This window comes from Mustelus asterias, chromosome 8, assembly GCF_964213995.1.
Source record: "Mustelus asterias chromosome 8, sMusAst1.hap1.1, whole genome shotgun sequence".
Lineage (NCBI taxonomy): Eukaryota > Metazoa > Chordata > Chondrichthyes > Carcharhiniformes > Triakidae > Mustelus > Mustelus asterias.
Genome location: NC_135808.1, coordinates 68,633,886 through 68,654,650, shown reverse-complemented (window position 1 = coordinate 68,654,650; position 20,765 = coordinate 68,633,886). Strand labels below are relative to the sequence as shown.

The following is a 20,765-nucleotide window of genomic DNA, read 5'->3' as shown; positions in this document are numbered from 1 at the left end:
CTTGGTGTCCTGGCCAATACCTCAATAGTTATTCAGCAACAAAATCACAAAAAAAGTTGGTCATTATAACATCAGTGCATACAAACCATAAGGAATCTTGCTGTGTGAAATTTGGATAATTAGTTACTTCTGGAGTACAAGTCTTCCGTACTATTGCCAGAATGTTTTCAGGGCCCATATCTTTTGCAGTATCCAGTGCCTTCAGCCATTTCATGATGACACGTGAAGTGAATTTAATTGACTGAAGACTAGCTAGTATCTGTGAAGCTAGGGACCTCAGGAGATCGAAACTGATCATCCACTTGGCACTTCTGGCTGAAGATGGTTGCAAATGCTCCAAACCTTATCTTTTGCACTGATGTTCCGAGCTCCCCCATCAAGGATGGAGATATTTGTAGAGCCTCCTCCTGCAGTTAGCTGTTAATTCTCCACCACTATTCACGACTAGCTGTGATAGGATTGCAAATCTTAGATCTCATCCGTTGGTTTTGGGACCACTTAGTTTTATTTATCACATGCTATCCCACTGCTTTGCATTCAAGTAGCCTCGCCTTGTTGCTTCACCAAGTTGACGCTTCATTTCTAGGTATGCCTGGTGCCATTCCTGGCATACCCTCTGCACTCTTCATTGAACCAGGCTCAGCCTGGCTTAATGGTAACGGCGGACGATATGCTAAGCCATGCATTAACAGGTTGAATACTGATGACAGTTGAATACTGATGCTGCTGTTGGCCCCTATCACCAATAGGATGGATAACCAATGTTGAGTTGTTAGATCCATTCAAAATTATCTCATTTAGCAAGGTGGTAATGCCACATAACACAATGGTGGGTATCCTCAAAATGAAAACAAGCCTTTGTATCTATAAGGACTATGCCGTTGTCACTCCTATCAATACTGTCATGTACAAATACATCTGCAACAGGTAGGCTGGCAAGAAGGTCAAGTAGGTTATCCTCTCTTGTTGATTCTCTCACCACCTGTCACAGGCCCAGTCTTCAGTTAGTTCAGTCAGTCGTTACCGAGTCACTCCTTGAGATTGCAACTGAAGTCAACCAACTAGCGCACATTCTGTGCTCTTGCAATCCTCAGTGCTTCTTCTCGATGATGTTCAATCTGGAGTACTGATTCATTAGCTAACGGGGTTGGCAGGGCAATTATTGGTGATTAGCAGGTTTACTTGCCCAGGTTTGACCTGGTGCCATAAGACTTCACGTGGTCCAGTCAATGTTGAGAACTCCTGGGGCAACTCCCTCCTGACTTTATATCACAGTGCCACCACCTCCAGTAGTCTGTCCTGTCATTAAGGACATACCCAAGGATGGTGATTGGGACATTGTAAGATATGATTCCGTGTGTATGACTATGTCAGGCTGTTCCTTGTCTAGTCTATGAGACAGCTCTCCCCATTTTGGCACAAGCCCCAGGTATTTGTAAGGAAGACTTTTCAGGGTTGACAGGGCTGGGTGTGATCTTGTTGTTTTCAACGCCTAGGTCGATGCCAGGTGGTCCATCTGGTTTCATTTCTTTCCGACTTTGTAGCAGTTCATTATAACTGAATGGCTTGCTAGGCCATTTCAGAAGGCTTTTAAGAGTCAACCATATTGCTGTGGTCTGGAAACATGCTATGGCCAGACTAGGTAAAGTCAGCAGATTTGACAACGGCATAGTCCTTAGTAGATACAAAGCCCTGTTTTCATTTTGAGGATACCCACTATTGTGTTATGTGGCATTACCACCTTGCTAAATGAGATAATTTTGAATGGATCTAACCACTCAACATTGGGACCAGCTGGGTTTTTATGACAATTGTCAATGCTAACACTATCTTTTAATCCAGATTTATTAATTGAATTTAAATTCCCCAGCTGTCATTGTAGGATTGGAACCCATAACTCGAGCTTTGGCCTGGGCCTCTGGATTACTGGTCCAGTGACACTACCATTACCCCACTGCACCTCACCTTCCCATCTATCAAAATATCATAATTGTTGTTTTACTTCTCACATACAGGGTGCATAAAATCAACATTATGGAACAGTAAAACTTCCACCTTAATAACAGTTAACAGTGTATATACACACACAAGTTGGACATCATTTTAAAAGCAAAATGAGAGAAAAAAAATCAAACTTAACTGACTGTTCATCTTACATAACCACATTAGACAGTCTCACTCCTGGAGATACTTATACCCATCACAAATTTCGTATTGCTTTATATTCATGTTTGTTCCAACCAAGTCTAAAAGTACCAACTCTGTCTGTGCTACAGTTTCAAACATATCTTCACTACCAAGCAACATTTTTCCATACGAGTCTGGATGAAGAAGTCAATTGTAGCATTGCAATTTCTTCAACTAGCTCAGCAAAGACTGGGGGGGAATCAAACCATGGTGCTAATATTTGTAAACCCATGAAACAGCACCAACCTATATCCATATAGTGCCTTTAATATAATGAAGCATCCCAAGATGCTTTGTAGGAGCATTATAAAACAAATTATGACACTGAGTCACATAAGGAGATACTGGGTTAGATGACCAAAAGGTCAAAGATGATGATTTTAAGGAATGTCTTAAAAGGAGGAAATTGCAGGCGAGAGGCAGAGGTGCGACGCACATCCAATGATTCAGCAATTAAAACTGGGAATCTACAAGAGGCCAAAATTAGAGGACAATAGATATCTCAGATGGCTATGCAGCTGTAAATTAGAGATAGGGAGGGGTAAGGCTCAGGAGGAATTTGAAAATAAGGATGAGAATATTAAAATCAAGACTTTGCTTGACCGGAAGCCAATATAAGTCAAAGACCAAAGGGGCAATAGGGAATGGGACACGCTGCAAGGTAGGACATGGGCAGCAGAGATTTGGATGGTCTCAAATTCATGGAGGCTAGAATATGGCAGTCTGGCCAGAGGTGCATTGGAATAGTCGAGACTGGAGGTAACAGCAGCGGCTGAGACAGCAGCAAACTCAGAGCTGGAAGTCTTTTGAAAATTTTTTTAATGGAATGTGAGCATTACTGCCAGGGTAAGTATTGTTGCCTATGGCTAATTGCCCTAGAACTGAATGGCTTGCTAGGCGATTTCAAAGAGTAGTTAAAGAGTCGACTATTTCATTGTGGATCTGGAGTCACGTGTCGACTAGGCCAGGCAACGACAGCAGATTTTTCTCCCTAAAGGACATTAATGAACCAGATGGTATTTTACAACAATTGATGATAGTTTCGTGGTCAACATATGAAACTTTCAATTCCATATTTTTATTAATGGAATTTAAATTCCAACAGCTACAATGGTGGGATTTGAACACATGCCCCCAGAGCATTAGCCTGGGCCTCTGGATTACTAATCCGGTGACATCACTACTAAACCACCGTCTCCCCTTAGGAATGGCATGATTATGAAGTGGGAAGCTCATCCTCAGAAGAAACCTGACACCAAGGCTACAAGCAGATTGCCAACAGTCTGGGACTAAGCCAGACGGAGGGATGGGCATAGTAGCCAGGGAACAGAGTTTGAAGTGTGGACCTAAAACAATAGTTTCAGTCTTCCCAATATGTATTTGGAGGAAATTTCTGCTCATCCAGTTCTGGATGATAAATAGACAGTCTGATAATTTAGCGACAGTGGAGGTGAGCTGGTGATGAGGCAGTGTTGGGTGTTGTCAGTGTATATGTGAAAACCTTTGCTGTGTCTTCAAATGATGTCACCAAGGGGCAGCACAAAGCCGAGAAGTAGGAGAAGGCCAAGGATAGATCCTGTGTGTACAACAGAGATAACACTGCAGGAAGGGAAGACATTTCATGTAATAACCTGGCTACAGTTAGATAGGTAAGAATAGAAGTAGGTGAGAGCAGTTACACCCAGCTGGACGATAGGGGAGAAGCATTGGAGGAGAACATACTAAGCAATTAGGAAGCTTCGTTCAGATGAACTCACTTTGCCAGTACTTTGCAGAATGGTCGTTCTCGTTCGCCATACTCTCTCTCTGCTGACAATATCTCTGGTTACGTCTACTTCAGAGTCTACAAAACTTCTTTGCTTCAACGCTGCGATGTCATCATCCAGATCTGTCTTGATCGTGGATCGTTTTTTTGCCATAATCTTAGCTTTAATAGCAGCAATCTTTTCCACAGACATCGCCTCTGACAATGACCTGTAACCCCAAAAAATTAACGCTAAAAAATAATTCCTTGCACACAATATTTTTCCTGCAAATCAATAATGCAAACTATTTGAAAGTTGCATTGTTACATTTCATTTGAGGATATGAATCTTTTACTACCAGAACCACTTTAATATAATAAACAATTTGAAAATACATGTGACAGATGAAAAAAGTACTAATTACCTGAATTTTTGGGATTCCCGCCTTCCCACCAAAAGTAACAGAACAAATGCATTTGAATTTGTGCAGCGCTATTTATGTCTTTAGGTTTCACCAAAGCACTTCACAGTCAATGCATTACTTTTTTTAATTTAAATTTGTATTCCATCCAAAAAACCAAATTCAAATTGAATCCAAATCATGGTCTCCACACAAGAGACAACAAGATCCAAGCTACAAGATGAGGCACTGCACCCCATCTTGGGCTTGGTCTGACACTTCATCTTAGCCAAAAGGCCAAGATGGCTTTGAAAAATTGCATCAGCCGACGCCTCGGTTAAATCTCTTTGGCTACCCTGATCAATGACTCTACCCTAAGCCTGGGAAATCAACCGGCCTGATCATTAACTTTCACTGCCAGGAATGCATTACATTTTTGAGGTACAGCCACTTCTGTATCAGACAACCAATGTGTGTGTGAAGATTTCATTAACACCAGTGAGAAATAAATGATTGATTAGTTTTTAATAAGCGCTGGTTAAGAGGTGAATGTTGGTCAAGATGCAAGGACAATTTGTCTGTTCTTTGCACTGTGCCCCGAGATCTCTCACATTCAGTCCATCTAAATAGGCAGATAAGCTCCTGCTCAGCATTTTTCAATAGAATACAGCATTTTCTCTGTATTACAGTGATGCTCCAGGATTGGTAGCGAGATTAAACTTAAACCTCGACTCAAAAGGCAAGTATGATTCCAGTATTCCAAGTTCACATCTTAGAGATGTGGCATGTATCTAATTCTGCAGTTTGAACTGATCCTAGAAAGTTTTTTAAAAAGGATATCTAGCTCAGATCAAGTTCCCTCAATTAGAAATATTAAGAAAAACATTTACTTTCCCCCGATCTAATAGGCTTGCTTTTTCATTCTGTAGCAATCAGAATTACTAAACTTTTTAAAAAGGGCTGCTTGGCAAGCAGAATTTAATCACAATTCCTCTCACCCATACCAGACATTTGGTCTATGATTTAGGCCCGTAACTTTGAGAAGACATGTTAAACTTTGAAAGGCATCAGAATTTCATCTATACTAGTGTTTAGATCAAATACAGGGGAAATGGAAAATCAATAGCCAGTAATGGCCTATACCACAAATGGGCTGAGAGAGAAAGTTCAGGAAAGCTAAGGAGGTAGGTCACCATTAGTCCAGGAATGGACCTTCATTTAAAATGTCATGGAGACAAAGGGTTCCCAAAATGGAGTATTTAGGCAATAGTCCTTGGATTACCAGCTGATAAAGAAGAATGACTATATACAGCATTAACCTTAAAATTTGTTAATTTCACACATTTCTGAAATAAAGCACTATTCTGTTCACAGAACTACTCAACTCTGTAGCAATCATGGTGCTAACTTGAAAGAAAACACCAAAATGTGCGAATCCTGTCCAAAAATCTATCCCACCTCCATATTAACAGTCCTTCTACTTTATTTTCTTCCATCTAGTCCAACAATCAAACTCCTAATATCTTTATTTCCTCAGAGTGTCTACTACCCATACTATCTTTGTACCCAGCGCAATCTGACAAAAACCTTTATTTGTTGTCGAGGACTAAAAGCCAGAAAATTCCCACCCTCATTTTCTTTGATTCTACAAATCCAAAGATCTCAGAAGTTGTGAATCAACAAGATCCTGAAAATCAATCAAAACAGAATAAACTGGAAAGCTGCAAAGGTGCACAGATTGATAACCTTTTTTGAAGCCAATGTTAAGCAGGAGTGGGAGAAAAGTGCAAAAGAATGTCCATAGATATGCTAGACAGGTGCTTGTAGACCCTTATCTGCAGGTCCGCTATGAAGGACAGGAGAATACTGTGGTGAAGGTGGCGAATAGTAAAGCTGAAAATAGCAAAATAGTGAAGGATCAGGATCTGTGCAACATTAAGTCAAATCTGCCACAAGGTGGCATAGAAAGCACACCAATGATCCTAGAAAGTAAATTAATATTCAAGTTATTCTAAAATCACAATGACTTTGGTTAAATTTAGCACAAATTTGAAACCTAAACTGAATGCAGCTAAACTGTCTACAGGTTGCAAATTGAAACGGAGCTTTTTTATTTGACCGTCCCGGGAGGGGGACATTAGCAAGGCCATGCTTATTGCCATTTTTAGTTGCTAAGAGGTGATATTTGTACCATTTTTTGTGTAATGGAGTGGCCTGCTAGATGTTTTATAGAACATTAAAAGTCAACCATAGTGTAGTGCTGCTGTTGTGTGTAAGTTAAATTGAGTAACTCGGTGGTAAGTTCTCTTCCTTGATGATTATTAGTGAAGCAGTTACAATAATTCTCGATAACTGTTTCATGGAGGGAAGAAAAGCTAGATACTTTGTCCTACATCGGTGGGGTTATGGAGAAGCAGAAAGCCTAAATTTTCAAAATCAAGGCATAGTTTTTATAAAATTAAGACAGGGTTTTCTTTGATCTGAAAACTACTGTCATCAAATGGGCATAGTTTAGAGTGCAATCACTCATTAGCTACATAATCTTCATTGTACAGAAATGTTTGCAAGATTCATACTTTACCTAATCTGCTCGGTCTGCACAATGCCCTCTTTGTGGCCTTCCAGTCGAGCTGCCAAACGCTCTTTGTCAAGTCGTACACGTTCTTCATCCTAATTTCAATAAACCAACTTGTTAATTTTTTTTAACATAATTTGTTGGAAATGCTGTTATGAAATCTATGAAAAAGGATGGGAGAACCCCAAATATAACATCCCTATTCAAGAAAAGGAGGGAGACTAAAAGCAGGAGATTATAAGCCAGCTAGCCCAACATTTGCCATTACGAAATTTATTAAGAATTCATTATTAGAGAAGCAGTAGCAGGACATTCAGAAAATCATGAAATAAAGTCAACATGGTTTTATGAAATTGAAATCGAAATGTATTTGAGCTCTTTGAGTATGTAACAAATGGAGTGGATAAAGGGAATTAGTTACTAATTTGAATTTCCAAAGGCATTCATTAAAGTGTCACATAGAAAGCTACTAAACAAATTAGGAGCTTATGATGTTGGGTGGGATACATCAGTGCAGAGAATTGGCTAACAGAAAACAGAGTTATGATAATTGGGTCATTTTCAGGTTGACAAACCGTAACTAGTAGGGTGCCACAGGGATTAGTGCTGAGGTCTCAACTATTTACAATCTATATTAAAGACTTGCAATGAGAGACAGAGTGTATTGTAGCCAAATTTACTAATTATACAAAGATAAGTAGAAAGCCAGTCGAGAAGAGAACATAAAGAGTCTGCAAAGGGATAGATAGGTTAAGTGAGTGGGCAGAAATTTGGCTGATGGTGAGTAAAATGTGGGAAAAACATGTAGTTATCCTCTGTGGTAGGAATAATAGAAAAACAAAAATCAGAATGCTGAAGTGCACAGATGTTCTGGTACATGAATCACAAAATCATATAGTCGCAGCAAGCAATTAGGAAGGCAAATAGAACGTTGGCCTTCAATGCAAGGAGAATTAAGTATAAAAGTAGGGAAGTCTTGCTATAACTGTACAGGACACTGGTGAGACCATGCCTAATATACTATGCAAATTTTGGTCGCCTGATTGAAGGAGGAATGCAGTTGCAATTCAGAGCATGCTGATTCCTAGGATAAAGAGTTGTCTTATGAGGAAAGATTGAGCAGGTTGGACCTATACTGATAGCCAATAAGAATGAGGTGATCTCACTGAAAATTAAGATTCTGACGGGGGGAATCTCAAACTACAGAACACAATTCCAGAATTAGGGATCTCATTTAAAATGAATATGGGGACAAATTCATCTGAGTTTCATATATTACTGAATTCTCTACTTGTGAAACCTGTGGAGGCTGTGTCACTGAATATATTCAAGGCTGATTTTTGGCCAATAAGAGAATCAGGGATAGTGCACAACAGGCAGGCAAAGTGGAATTGAGACAAAGATTAGATCATTATAGTCTTATTTAACCATGAAGCAGACTGCATGGCCCACTGCTGCCCCTATTTATTACATTGTTCTTCACCCTAAATCACCTAAAGATGCTTGCTATATTAAAGATGCTGAATAAATGAAAGTGAATGATGGCAAGTTGTATTAAATACCAACAAATCTTTTGAAAGAATAAAAGGCAGAATTGCAATTTTCAGCATGTGTTGCTGACTCATCCATTTACTTGCAGTTTCTCAGTGATAGATTTACTCTTGCCACCTCATTTTCTCTCATTTCAATACATGCTTACTAGCTTTACAAATACAAATCTACCCAGTCCCAAAAAATATCCTGCATATGAAGAGGCAACTGGTCACCCATCTGGTATTAACTATCAATCTCAGTTTATAAAGGCAAAAAACTAAGCGACCAACAGAACTCATTCTAAATCATCAGACTTGATGGATATAAATTTTTGCGATGTCACCATGACAGGGCAGGCATTGGGAAAGTCAATCTGAATAGAACAGAATTGGGAGGATAAGGTCACCATTATTGGTTTCACCATTCAATAGGTGAAAAGTGGAAAAGAGAGAAAGCAGCATTAATAAGATGGACAGTTAGGAGTTTCTCGTAACTTAAATAAATTAAGGGAATCAAGGGACCTGAGGAGAGGGCAGGAAAGTAGAATAGGATAAGATTAGCCATGATTGCATTAAATGGCAGAGCTGGCTCAAGGGGCCAAATAGTCTGCTCCTGCTCCTATTTCTTATGATCTTACTATCATTGGTGTGCTACCATTAATTTCTTAATCCATGGAGTTCATATTCGGAATTATACATTTATATCAGTCCAGATTGTCCAAACTAATTACCTCTATCCTGGGTTTCTTTAGTTCTGATGATATTTCTTCAGCTGCTCTTTTTACTGGTGGTTTACAACAAACACAAGAAAAACATGCAAAAGAATGAATTTTGTTTTGTGGATTATTATTGCAAATTTTTTCAAAAGCTCCACAAAATAAACCATAGATACCTTGCGTTGAGCGTTGCAAACCAATTTCTAGAGGGGCACTTCTGTCTATACTTGCAGATGTTGCTGGGAAAATAAAAGATCAGGCGTCAAAAATATTCATCCAAAAAAGTTAGCAAATAATTCTCTCATAGCAAACACTCACAGCTATCCCGTAAAAACTAGGGACACAATTAAAATTTTATGCTGCATTAATGTAATCTGAAAAACTTACTTCATTAATGACCTGATTGTAACACTATTACAAACTGAGCAACATGAAATGCCAGATACAAAACTGGATCAACACTATATTATCTTAAACTTCAAAGAAGTGCAAACATGACACATTCAAAAAGCAATTTAACAAAAATAGGAAAACCAAGGTAGTGGTTCACATTTTCCATGTCACCATTATTGTATTGGAGTTATGGACCTACAGTGATAGGAGAAAATGTTAGTTTTAAGATCAAATGCCTTCCTTTCCATGTGTTCATAGAGCATTTAAGCATTCTGAAGCATATAATGTCTCCAAATAATGCAGAAAGATATCAAAACCAACACTACATTAGTGGTTTGGAAGCAAGTATAACATGACATTGTCATATCTTCAAGAAGAAAATAATACATTTTGATTTCAACGGGGTATATTCCTTCACATCTCAGAACATAGAATAAAATAGTAGATCTTGTGTCATTTCCATTTCTTTCAAAGCAGGCTGTCTGAAAGAACATGTCATTAACTGAAAGTATAAGTCATGGGACCAAATCTAGTCCTTCCAGCCATTCTGGAAAGCTTAGGCGGTTTCAACATCAATTAGAACTTCAGCTAAATCAGTTAGGGAGGTTTTTGATCCAATGGCAGTGAAGGAATGGCAAAACATTTCCAAGTTAGGTTGAGTGTGACTTAGAGAAACACGTCGTCATGTAGTCTCTGTTCTTCTAGTGGGTAAAAGTCACATGTTTGGAAAGTACAGTCAAAGGAGCCTTAACAAGTTGCTGCATATATTCTCCATATGGTATACACCATGGCCACTGTGCACCTGTGGTGGAGGGAGTCAATGTTTAAGATGGGTTGCCAATCAAGCGGGTTACTTTGTTCTGGATGAGGTTGAGGTTCTTTAGTGTTGTTGGAACTGCATTCAACCAGGCAACTGTAGTGTATTCCATCACACCTGTGCCATGTAGATAGTGGACAGGTATTGGAGAGTCAGGTGAACGATGCGCCTGAATTTCCAGTCTCTGACTTGCTCTTGTAGCAATGAAGAAGTTAAATTTCTGGTCAATGGTAACCCCCAGAAGTGTGGCATAAATCTTGTTTGCCACTTATTAACCAAAGCCCAAAACATTGCCACAGTCATGCTACTTTAGCATCTGCGGAATCGTGAATGGAATTGGAAAAATGTGCAATCACCAATGAACATCCACACTTCTGACCTTATGATGGATAGAAAATCAATGATGAAGCAGCTGAAGATGGCTGAGCCTAGAACACTACCCTGAAGAACTCCTGTAGCAATGTCCTAGGGTTAGGTGATTGGCTGCCACTAACCATAATCATCCTCCTTTTTGCCAGATATGACTCCAACCAGTGGAGATGCTTCCCCTACTATACTCCTCCACCCACCATTGACCTCCACCGTATTCCCTGCTAACTTTGATTTTACTAGGGCTCCTTAATCTCACAATCAGCCAAATGCTTGCTTGGTGTGAAGTGCTGTCACGCTCATCTCACCTGTGGAATTCAGCTCTTATGTCCATGTTTGGACCATCAGACCAAGAAACATCAGTTGCTTTCTTGTCAGTTCAGGTTAGGACCAAGGCTGCAATAGATCTATAACCCAAACTGAACGTCATGTTCAAGGTTGATTACTGTAAATCAGTCCCTGGTCACATGTGGATAATCTTAGGACATCGTTACTTTGAATACACTCAAGATTCGAGGTTCTAAGTGATCCTTTCCACGCGTTATATAACTGTAAAGCAGTAGGAATGAATTTTGAATTTTTGCAGCTCCCAGCCAACTGAGTCAGCTGACACAGGAAAGACTCAGCAGACATTAATGTGTGTGAACATCAAGATGGGGAAAGAGTCTCAAGTAGTTGCGATTTCCCTGCAGCAGAATAACCTGCTGATGATACCATACGGAGCCACCCATCAATAACAGTCGCTTGAACAATCTACCAGAAAATGAATTGTTTCCGTTGAAGCAGCAGCAGGGGTCTGCAAAGGTTCTTCTCTGTACTTGCTCAATAGGTTTCATGCAGAGCAAGAGGGCAGGCACAAGCAACAGAACAAGTAATGGAGCAAAAGTAAACCAAAAGTGGAAAGCAACTACATTTTCCTGATCTGATGGTAGAGCATCCTACAGTCTCACTGAGCAGCAACCTCGGCACTCCAGTGTTCAACACAAAAACGGTCTACAGCTTCCGAATACAAGAATGTAGTATTTTTGAATTCTGTAGAAGATCCATTGAGAAGTGTAGCTCTCAGAAATTGATTCTTTCACCTCAAATATCAATAGATGAGGTCTCACTTGCTTTTAAGCCTGAATTACTCGCTCTTACTGGAATTTGTCAATATTCAGTCAGCAACATTGACTTTTATAGCATGTCATACTTACATGTTTCACCATTTAAGTAGCTAAGAAGGTCCTTTCTGTCTGGCCTTCGAACAACAGGAATATTCTCTGTCTATTTAAAAATAAAATTGAAATATAACATTTTTCTTTTAAAATGCCACTGTAAAATGCATTGCTTTAATCATTTACTATACAAAAGATTCAACTGTGTGCATTAATACAGCAAATACCAACTTTGCTGATACCTTTCAAAATGAAACTGGTTTATTCCCTTTTTTCATTCCTATACCACATAAAAATACATATCAAAATGAAGGCTTTGAATGCACTGTCTGCCAGATAGACAACAGGATTGCAGGCTCATTCATTCCTACCCTTCAGCTTAATAACTGTGTAACTGGGAAAAAATTATGCATCTGAAACTATCACTAACCACCTCATGAGACTGTGTGCACATCACAATACATTACTAGGGTGGCACATGTAACTAACAATGGATAGTATACCTGACATATCAAAGAAATTAATAATAAATCCAAGGACTGGAACTAATTGAGGTTAACGTAAGCAAGTAAACAGTATTAGAAAAAAATAATGGCACCAAAGACTGACAAATCCCCAGGGCCTGATGGTTTCCAACACAAGTTTTTAAAAGCAAGACTTGGAAATTGTAGATGCTTTAAGCCACAATCTTCCAAAACTTCCATGATTCAGGAACAGTCCTTTTAGATTAGAAAACTCAAATGTAATTCTATTAGTTAATAAGATGAGAGAAGTAATCATAGACCGGTTGTGTAACATCCGTCCTGGGGAAGTTAGGACAGAGTGATTGAGCACTTTGAAAGATTCGATCTGATTAGAGAGCCAGCATGAACTTGCAGTAGGTTGGTCTAACAAATCAAATTTAATTTTTTGTGGAAGTAACTAAAAAGAGGGAAACAGGGAACTGGTTCTTGGATGTAATTTATATGGGCTTCCAAAAGCATTCGATAGAGTTCCACACAAGAGACTGTTAGATAACATTAAAGATCACAAGAATTAAAGGCAAATTATTGATCTGGTTAGGTGCTGTAAGACAAATGGGGCAATGAGAATGTACTTGAATTGGAAGTGGTAATTGGGGCCCCACAAAGGTCTGTGCTGGGCCTCAACAATTCACCATGTTTATCAATGTCTTAAATAACACAAGAGAGCCATATATCCTCAATTGCCAAATATACAAAAACTTAGTAAATAGTGCAAACAGGAGCATAGAGAGATATTTATAGGTTAAATAAATGGGCAAAACCATGGCAAGCAAATTTCAATAGTTATTTTTGGATCACAGGAGGATAGATCCAAATATTAATTAAATGATGAAAAGCTAGGAAAGTGGAGGTTTGGGGTTCATGTAGAAATCACAAAATATGTAGTTGCAGGTACAAAAAATAATCAAGGCTAAAGGAATATTAGTCTTTATAACTATAGGGCTAGAATTTAAAGTGAAGTTTTGCTACACACAGTTCTGGGCACCACACCTTAAAAGGACACATAAACATCAGAAGGACTATTGCACAGATTTGCCTAAATGTGTAAGGGCTCCAAACAGAAGAGGAGATTACAGAAACTAAGTTTGCATTCCCCAGAAGGGAGAAATGAGTACGGTGTGATTTGATTCAAGGTTTCAAGATTTTGGAATGAATTGATAGGGTAGAAAAAACTTTTTGCCGGCAGAGAATTTAGCACAGGCAGATGGTCCTTACGAGCCAGGGCATTCAAGGAGATGAGATAGGATTTTTTTCTTATCTAAAGGGTGGTATAAGAGTGGAACAAAAATCAATCCTATCACAATTAATAATTTTAAATTTGAGCTCAATATATTTTTGCTACACAAGGATATAAAAGATGTGGAGCCAAAGCAGGTGGATGGACTTGAGACACAAAGCAGCCACGAACTTAACTGAATGGCAAAACAAGTTTGACAGGCTAAATAATCTAGCCCAATCTCTTCTCGGCCTTTTGGCTAAGATCAAGTGTAGTTATGCGGATGCTGCACTTGGTTGAGGTCATTGGGTTGCATTTAAGCTTCATATGTTTCATATGAAGCAATTTTTAAAAGTGGTATCTCGGCCTTTTGGCTAAGATGCAAATGAGATCAAGCCTTGGAGGAGGAATTCTGCGCCTACTCCAATCAGCTTGGCTCATGCAGATCAGGCCCAAGACAGGGTAGAGGATTGCATGCCGTCTTGTCAGCCTGGATCGGAAATGTCTCAACTTGTTGAGACTATGATTTGGACTTGATTTGATTTAATTGGAAAAGTATTTTAAAAAATAATAATCTAGCCCAATCCTATATGTAAATGCACCAGGTGGCATCTGCACTTGGTATACAAACCAGCACCACCTAATCTCCTGATCAGTCCTATTAACTGATCTCAGCCAAGGTTGTGTTGGAAATTTACAAATGCCCTCAGTATTGACAGACTTGACGAATGGGGTGAAGGAGAGAAACAAGAGCCAGAAAGCCTGTACCCAATTATTACTCAGCACTCTGCACTGAAAAAAGTGGACGTGGATGTCGTTTTAGTTCAATTTGGTATGACTTTCAGGTGAGGAGACAAGATGGAAGGGAAATTACATAAATTTGTCTCTTATCTTTGGTCATTATTCTTTCTTTTCAGAGATCTTCAAAGCAAAAGTATGTATTTTTCTTAAAGCTCCAAATAATACATATTTATAGTACATTGTCGGAAAATACCGAAAAACAAATGAGCTCTTTTGACATTGAGGGTTATCATGTTGACCAATTACTGATGTGACTTGTACTAATTAATTCCTTCTTGTACCAGTAATTCTGAACTCTGAACCAGTTACTCTGAGTTACTCTCCACTGTCCTGGGGTCAAAATCCTGGAAATCCCTACCAAACAGCACCATGCGTATTCTTACATTATAAGGGATTGCAACAGTTCAATAAGGCAGCTTACCTCCACAAAACCAACTAGGGATGGGCAATAAATGCTGGCGATGCCCACATCTTAAATTAATTTTAAAATCATTCCGTTATCGTTTCTATCAACGATCAAGCTCTGATCCATGCTGTTAGATGAAACAGTGTAGCATCATAGGCAGCAGAATCACTCAAAGCATCTCTCGGTTGGGATGGGGAAATTGAGCAGGATTTCCATCCCAGCCAGAGGTGAGGTTCTGTGAACAGAGCCTTCCTCAATAACAGTACTCCCTCAATCAAACAACCTGCCAATATTCATCATCATCAAAGCTCACATGAAATACTGATTGAGATAAAGTACCAAAAAGGAGGTGGCCAGGGTGCATGCTGCTTTACCCAATGAAGGAATCAAAACATTCAAGTGGTTAGGAAGAAAACTGGCAAGTTCATCAAAGCAACTACACAGCTCAAGAAAATTTGGACTTAATTCTTCAGCTTTGAAGAACATTACAAATTGATTCCCTTCCCAACATTTTCCTCTCTTTTAAAACAGATTTCTATCCTTATGTTTGAGGATAAATGATCCAAGTATCCAAAAAGAAAAATAACTTCAAATATTTGTTTGTTTATAGTTATTACCATCCATATTTCCTTTAGTTCCTTTCCTAACTCATTTTTTATTCTTCACCCTTCTCCGTCAAAGGAGAAACAACATGTCAAAAAGTTCTGATGAGCTACTTAAACTTCCACAGGAAAAATTAAACCAGTTGGTAGCTGAATAGGAAGAAGAGGGTTGCATGCAAATTACTAATAGAATTCCTTCGATTGAATAAAGCAATTACAATGTAAGCCTACAGCCAAGTTCGATGTGATAGCAGTTTTAATGTTTAACAGACTTCCCATTTGCTTTGTCTTTCTCTCATTCCCTTTTGCTTCCCTATCATATCACAGCTCAGTGCTTTTTATCCCTTTGCATTCATACTTCATGCACCCAGTAAAGTACATCTATTTTCACATCAAACACCAGAAATTATTCCTTGTAGTTACTTGCACAGTTTAGGCCTAGACATGCTCTGCTTTTCTTGTGGAAAACACTGGTTCAGAATTTCCAAACACTGGAAAAAATGAAGGACATACTCGTTGCTGCAAGCTGCTTGCATTTATATAGTAAAATGCCTAAGACACTTCGTAGGGGAGCATTATCAAACAAAAACTATCAATGCAATGAGGAGGGTATTAAGGCAAATGAACAATAGCTTGATCAAAGAGATAGATTTAAAGGACCATCCTAAAGGAGAAGAGAGAACTAATGAGACAGAAAAGTCTACTGTGAGATTCCAGAGTTTCGGAATTAAAACAGAAAATGTTGGAAATATTCAGGTCATGAAAAGTTGTGGAGGGAAAAGAGTAAATGCTTCAGGTTGATGACCTTTCATAACTCTGCTTCGCCCCATAGATTCTGCCTGACTTGAGTATTTCCAGCATTTTCTGCTTGTGTTTCAGATTTCTAGCATCTCAGTATCCAGAGTTTAAGGCCTAGGCAACTGAAGACGTAGCAAGCTAATGAGGAACAATTAAAATTGGGAGATGTGCAAGAGGTCAGAGTTGCAAGAGTGCAGACATTTCAGAGTGTGGTAGAACCAGATGAAGTTACAAAAATGAGAAGAAAGGCCACGGAGTATTCTGAAAACAACAATGAGAATAATAAAATTGAGCTACTGCTTAATGGATCCAATGAAGGCCAGTAAGCACAGGGGTGATGACTGAATGGGAATTGATAAAAGTTAGGACACGGGTATTAGAACTTGGAGAGGCTTTAAGTCTTAGTTAGGTGGTAAGCATGACACAAGTTTAAATGTAAATTTCCAAACAAAGTGATGTTCATTCATCTGTATGCCATCAATAATGACTATACACATAGATATCTGTTCTTTCATTTCTGATCAATGAATTCCCAACTATAACTGCTGCATGTGAATACACACTTTGAATTTAACATTTTGATACAAAAGCTTATTTTAAATTTACAGCAAATGCAGGATACTTACTGCAGCACGCCGCACATATACAGGATGGGAAAGATGCACATTGTTAAGCAGAAATAATATGGAATCCAACGTATAATACTCCCTCGGCTGACCTTCCTTCCCTGTCCTACATAAAAAAAACAGAAATCAGTGGAGAAGTACATTTCAAAGTGAAAATTATAACATATTACAGGGCAAGAAGGTTCCAGATTTATTCATACTTGTGATTTAACAATTTGTATAGAAGAACTGTATTCAAATCTATATGATTTCAATACAAGAGACAATAGCAGTCACTATGTATGAGTAAATGCCGAAGTAATCATCATCTACTAAGATGCTGTTGCCATTCTCCCCCATGCAAGGACCCTGATCATTTATAATGTTGAACACTTCGAACATTAATGACGCAGATGCAAATAGGGAGCCAAGACCTAACTCCATACTTTTTATAAAATATAAAGACTCATGACTAATTTCTAAAATTTCAAAAACCTGAATGAAGACACATTTTAAAATGGCTGAAGCTGTCTCTGTCTGTGACCCTCAAACAATACCAGCTAACATGGCAGTTTTGTAGAAATTTATATTTCATTATCTCTGAAGAAATCCTAATAACCCTCCATTGGCTGCAGAGGCTAAATTCAAAGGGAACTCTAAAGGCTGTCCACATTTCATCAGTCAAGCCTGGCCAACTGGAGCCAATTCATCTGTTAGGACTAAGGTACTTAGTCCTCCCTTTAATGCTTAATGGTTGGAACATTAACTATCTCAGGGACCCAGACGAAGGGATTCACACCCATTGTCAAAGTCAAAGTGGAGAGTCATGCGCCATGACCCCTAGCTGGTAAAACCAGTAACATTGTCTTGTGGTACTAAGAAATCTCAGTCTGCCATTCTTACCATCTGCAAGCAGCACAGAAAAGGGGTTCAGTCCAGGTCTGAATATCTGCCCCTCCCCCCCATCTACAACATTTTTATCGGAACCTCTAACATCTACAAGAGTGATTCATCTCTGCATGCCTATAAAAGAACAAAGAACAGTACAGCACAGGAAACAGGCCCTTCAAGCCTGTGCCACTCATTGGTCTAACTAGACCATTCGTTTGTATCCCTCCATTCCCAGACTGCTCATGTGACTATCCAGGTAAGTCTTAAACGATGTCAGCATGTCTGCCTCCACCACCCTACTTGGCAGCGCATTCCAGGCCCCCACCACCCTCTGTGTAAAAAACATCCCTCTGACATCTGAGTTATACCTCGCCCCTTGAGCCCGTGACCCCTCGTGATCGTAACCTCCGACCTGGGAAAAAGCTTCCCACTGTTCACCCTATCTATACCCTTCATAATTTTGTACACCTCTATTAGGTCTCCCCTCATTCTCCGTCTTTCCAGGGAGAACAAGCCCAGTTTACCCAATCTCTCCTCATAGCCAAGACCCTCCATACCAGGCAACATCCTGGTCAACCTTCTCTGCACTCTCTCTAAAGCCTCCACGTCCTTCTGGTAGTGCGGCAACCAGAACTGGACGCAGTACTCCAAATGTGGCCTAACCAGCGTTCTATACAGCTGCAACATCAGACTCCAGCTTTTATACTCTATACCCCGTCCTATAAAGGCAAGCATACCATATGCCTTCTTCACCATCTTTTCCACCGGTGCTGCCACCTTCAAGGATTTGTGGACTTGCACACCTAGGTCCCTCTGTGTTTCTATACTCCTGATGGCTCTGCCATTTATTGTATAACTCCCCCCTACATTAGTTCTTCCAAAATGCATCACTTCGCATTTATCTGGATTAAATTCCATCTGCCATTTCTCCACCCAATTTTCCAGCCTATCTATATCCTGCTGTATTGTCCGACAATGTTCATCGCTATCTGCAAGTCCAGCCATCTTCGTGTCATCCACAAACTTGCTGATAACACCAGTTACATCTTCTTCCAAATCATTTATATATATCACAAATAGCAGAGTCTCAGGAGCAGCGGGGAGGTCCCTGCGGAACACCACTGGTCACAGACCTCCAGCCGGTAAAAGACCCTTCGACTGCTATCCTCTGTCTCCTGTGGCCAAGGCAGTTTTCTACCCATCTAGCCACCTCCCCTTGTATGGGAGTCATCTCGACTGGAAAAGTGAATAATCCAGCATTGTTTTTTGACCCGCCAATCTCTTTAAAGGAATAAAATATTTGTCTTTGATTCTGGACCCAAGTGAAAGAATATTTATTTTGTTCTGTGGAATCTTTCTTCCTCTATTGCTCTCTTACTGTACAAGTGCATAGTGGAATGTAGCAACAGCCCCCCCCCCCCCCCCCCAACCACCGTGTTTTGAGTGTGTACAAATAAATTAACCCTCTTGAGTTCATTCCCATCTTGAGTTTGCTGTGGAGTTACTAATAGGAAATTGGAATCACACCAAAATCAGGGGTTGGGAAGCTCACCTCCACTTATAAAGTTGGAAACAATTCATAACATCTGGTTGCAGATGGGTGGCGAGAGGAGAAATCAAGGCTGTTTAAATTAACCCCCCTCATGTCCATAACAGTAACAACTGCTGCCGTTAGAGGTTATAAAAAAATTGCTAAAGGAGTGTATCATTCTCAATTCAACTCAGCATTGGCTCTATCCAAATTGCCACTGAAAAACAACTGTTTTATAACCAAAGACAACACACTAAGCTTCCATAAGCATTTGCATCTTCTAAAGGCAGCAACCTGTATGGAGTAACAGTACTAAAGACGTCAGCCTCCACGACTTCATTCATGCTATAACAATCAACAGACTCACAGAGGAGGATTTAGGAGATATTACCAAACACTTGGTCAATGGGGTACATTATAAGCACAGCATAAAGGAGGGGAGGCAAGGAAATTTAGGGAGGGAATACCAGTGCTCAAGAGCCTGGACAGTTGAAGGCACAACCACCAAGAATGAAATGAAGGAAGTAGAGGATGCACAAGGGGTCAGAGCTGGAGGAGCACAGTTCTCAATTGTAAGCCTGGAGGAAGTTAAGACAATGGTGGGGGAATGGGGTCATGGAGGGATGTGAACATGGAGAAAAATTTTAAGTTTGAGGTATTGCTAGACTGGAGTCACTAAGACTCAGTGAACAAAGTGGTGATGAGTGAATGGAACATGATGCGAGTTAGAATTTAGGCAGAGAGATGACTACAAAAAGAATTTGGAAAGTTATGAGCGCTAAAATCAGAACCACAAAAGGTCCTGAACGTAGCCCAATCCATCATGCAAACCAGCCTCCCATCCATTGACTCTGTCTACACTTCCCACTGCCTCGGCAAAGCAGCCAGCATAATTAAGGACCCCGCGCACCCTGGACATTCTCTCTTCCACCTTCTTCCTTCGGGAAAAAGATACAAAAGTCTGAGGTCACATACCAATCAACTCAATAACAGCTTCTTCCCTGCTGCTGTCAGACTTTTGAACGGACTTACCTTTCATTAAGTTGATCTTTCTCTACACCCTAGCCATGACTGTAACACTACATTCGGCACTCTTTCGTTTCCTTCTCTATGAACGGTATGTTTTGTCTGTATAGCGCGCAAGAAACAATACTTTTCACTGTATGTTAATACACGTGACAATAATAAATCAAATCAAAATCAAATCATTGCAGAGCACTGGATAAATAATTAGGAACGGGAAGGTTGGTTATGCTTTACTTGCTCAATATGTCAAAGGAGTCGCCAAAAACAACTAACAATCCTGTGTCAAAGATATCAGAAGACTGCCAGAAAATAAAATGTCTTGTCAATTTGGTGTTAAAAAAAATCAAAATGCCTGAATGGGAGGATTGCAAGATCAGACAAGCAATCCCATCTGACATTTAAAAACTACAATAACCAGCTTTCAAACATAGTCATGTTCACATAAATGTTCACATTTTAACCAGAATATATATT

At 39.6% G+C, this 20,765-nt stretch overlaps 1 protein-coding gene across 1 annotated transcript in view; it reads right to left on the bottom strand.

Moving 5' to 3' along the window:
- cdc73 (cell division cycle 73, Paf1/RNA polymerase II complex component, homolog (S. cerevisiae)) overlaps positions 1 to 20,765 on the bottom strand; it is a 333,544-nt gene that overhangs the window by 288,403 nt on the left and 24,376 nt on the right. Inside the window, exons 2-7 of the mRNA XM_078218135.1 lie at positions 16,865 to 16,970; positions 11,931 to 12,000; positions 9,332 to 9,394; positions 9,171 to 9,223; positions 6,914 to 7,002; positions 3,945 to 4,161 (exon numbers count right to left, since the gene is read on the bottom strand). Coding sequence (XP_078074261.1) covers positions 3,945 to 4,161; positions 6,914 to 7,002; positions 9,171 to 9,223; positions 9,332 to 9,394; positions 11,931 to 12,000; positions 16,865 to 16,970 — 598 coding nt within the window. The remainder of the gene's footprint in view (positions 1 to 3,944; positions 4,162 to 6,913; positions 7,003 to 9,170; positions 9,224 to 9,331; positions 9,395 to 11,930; positions 12,001 to 16,864; positions 16,971 to 20,765) is intronic.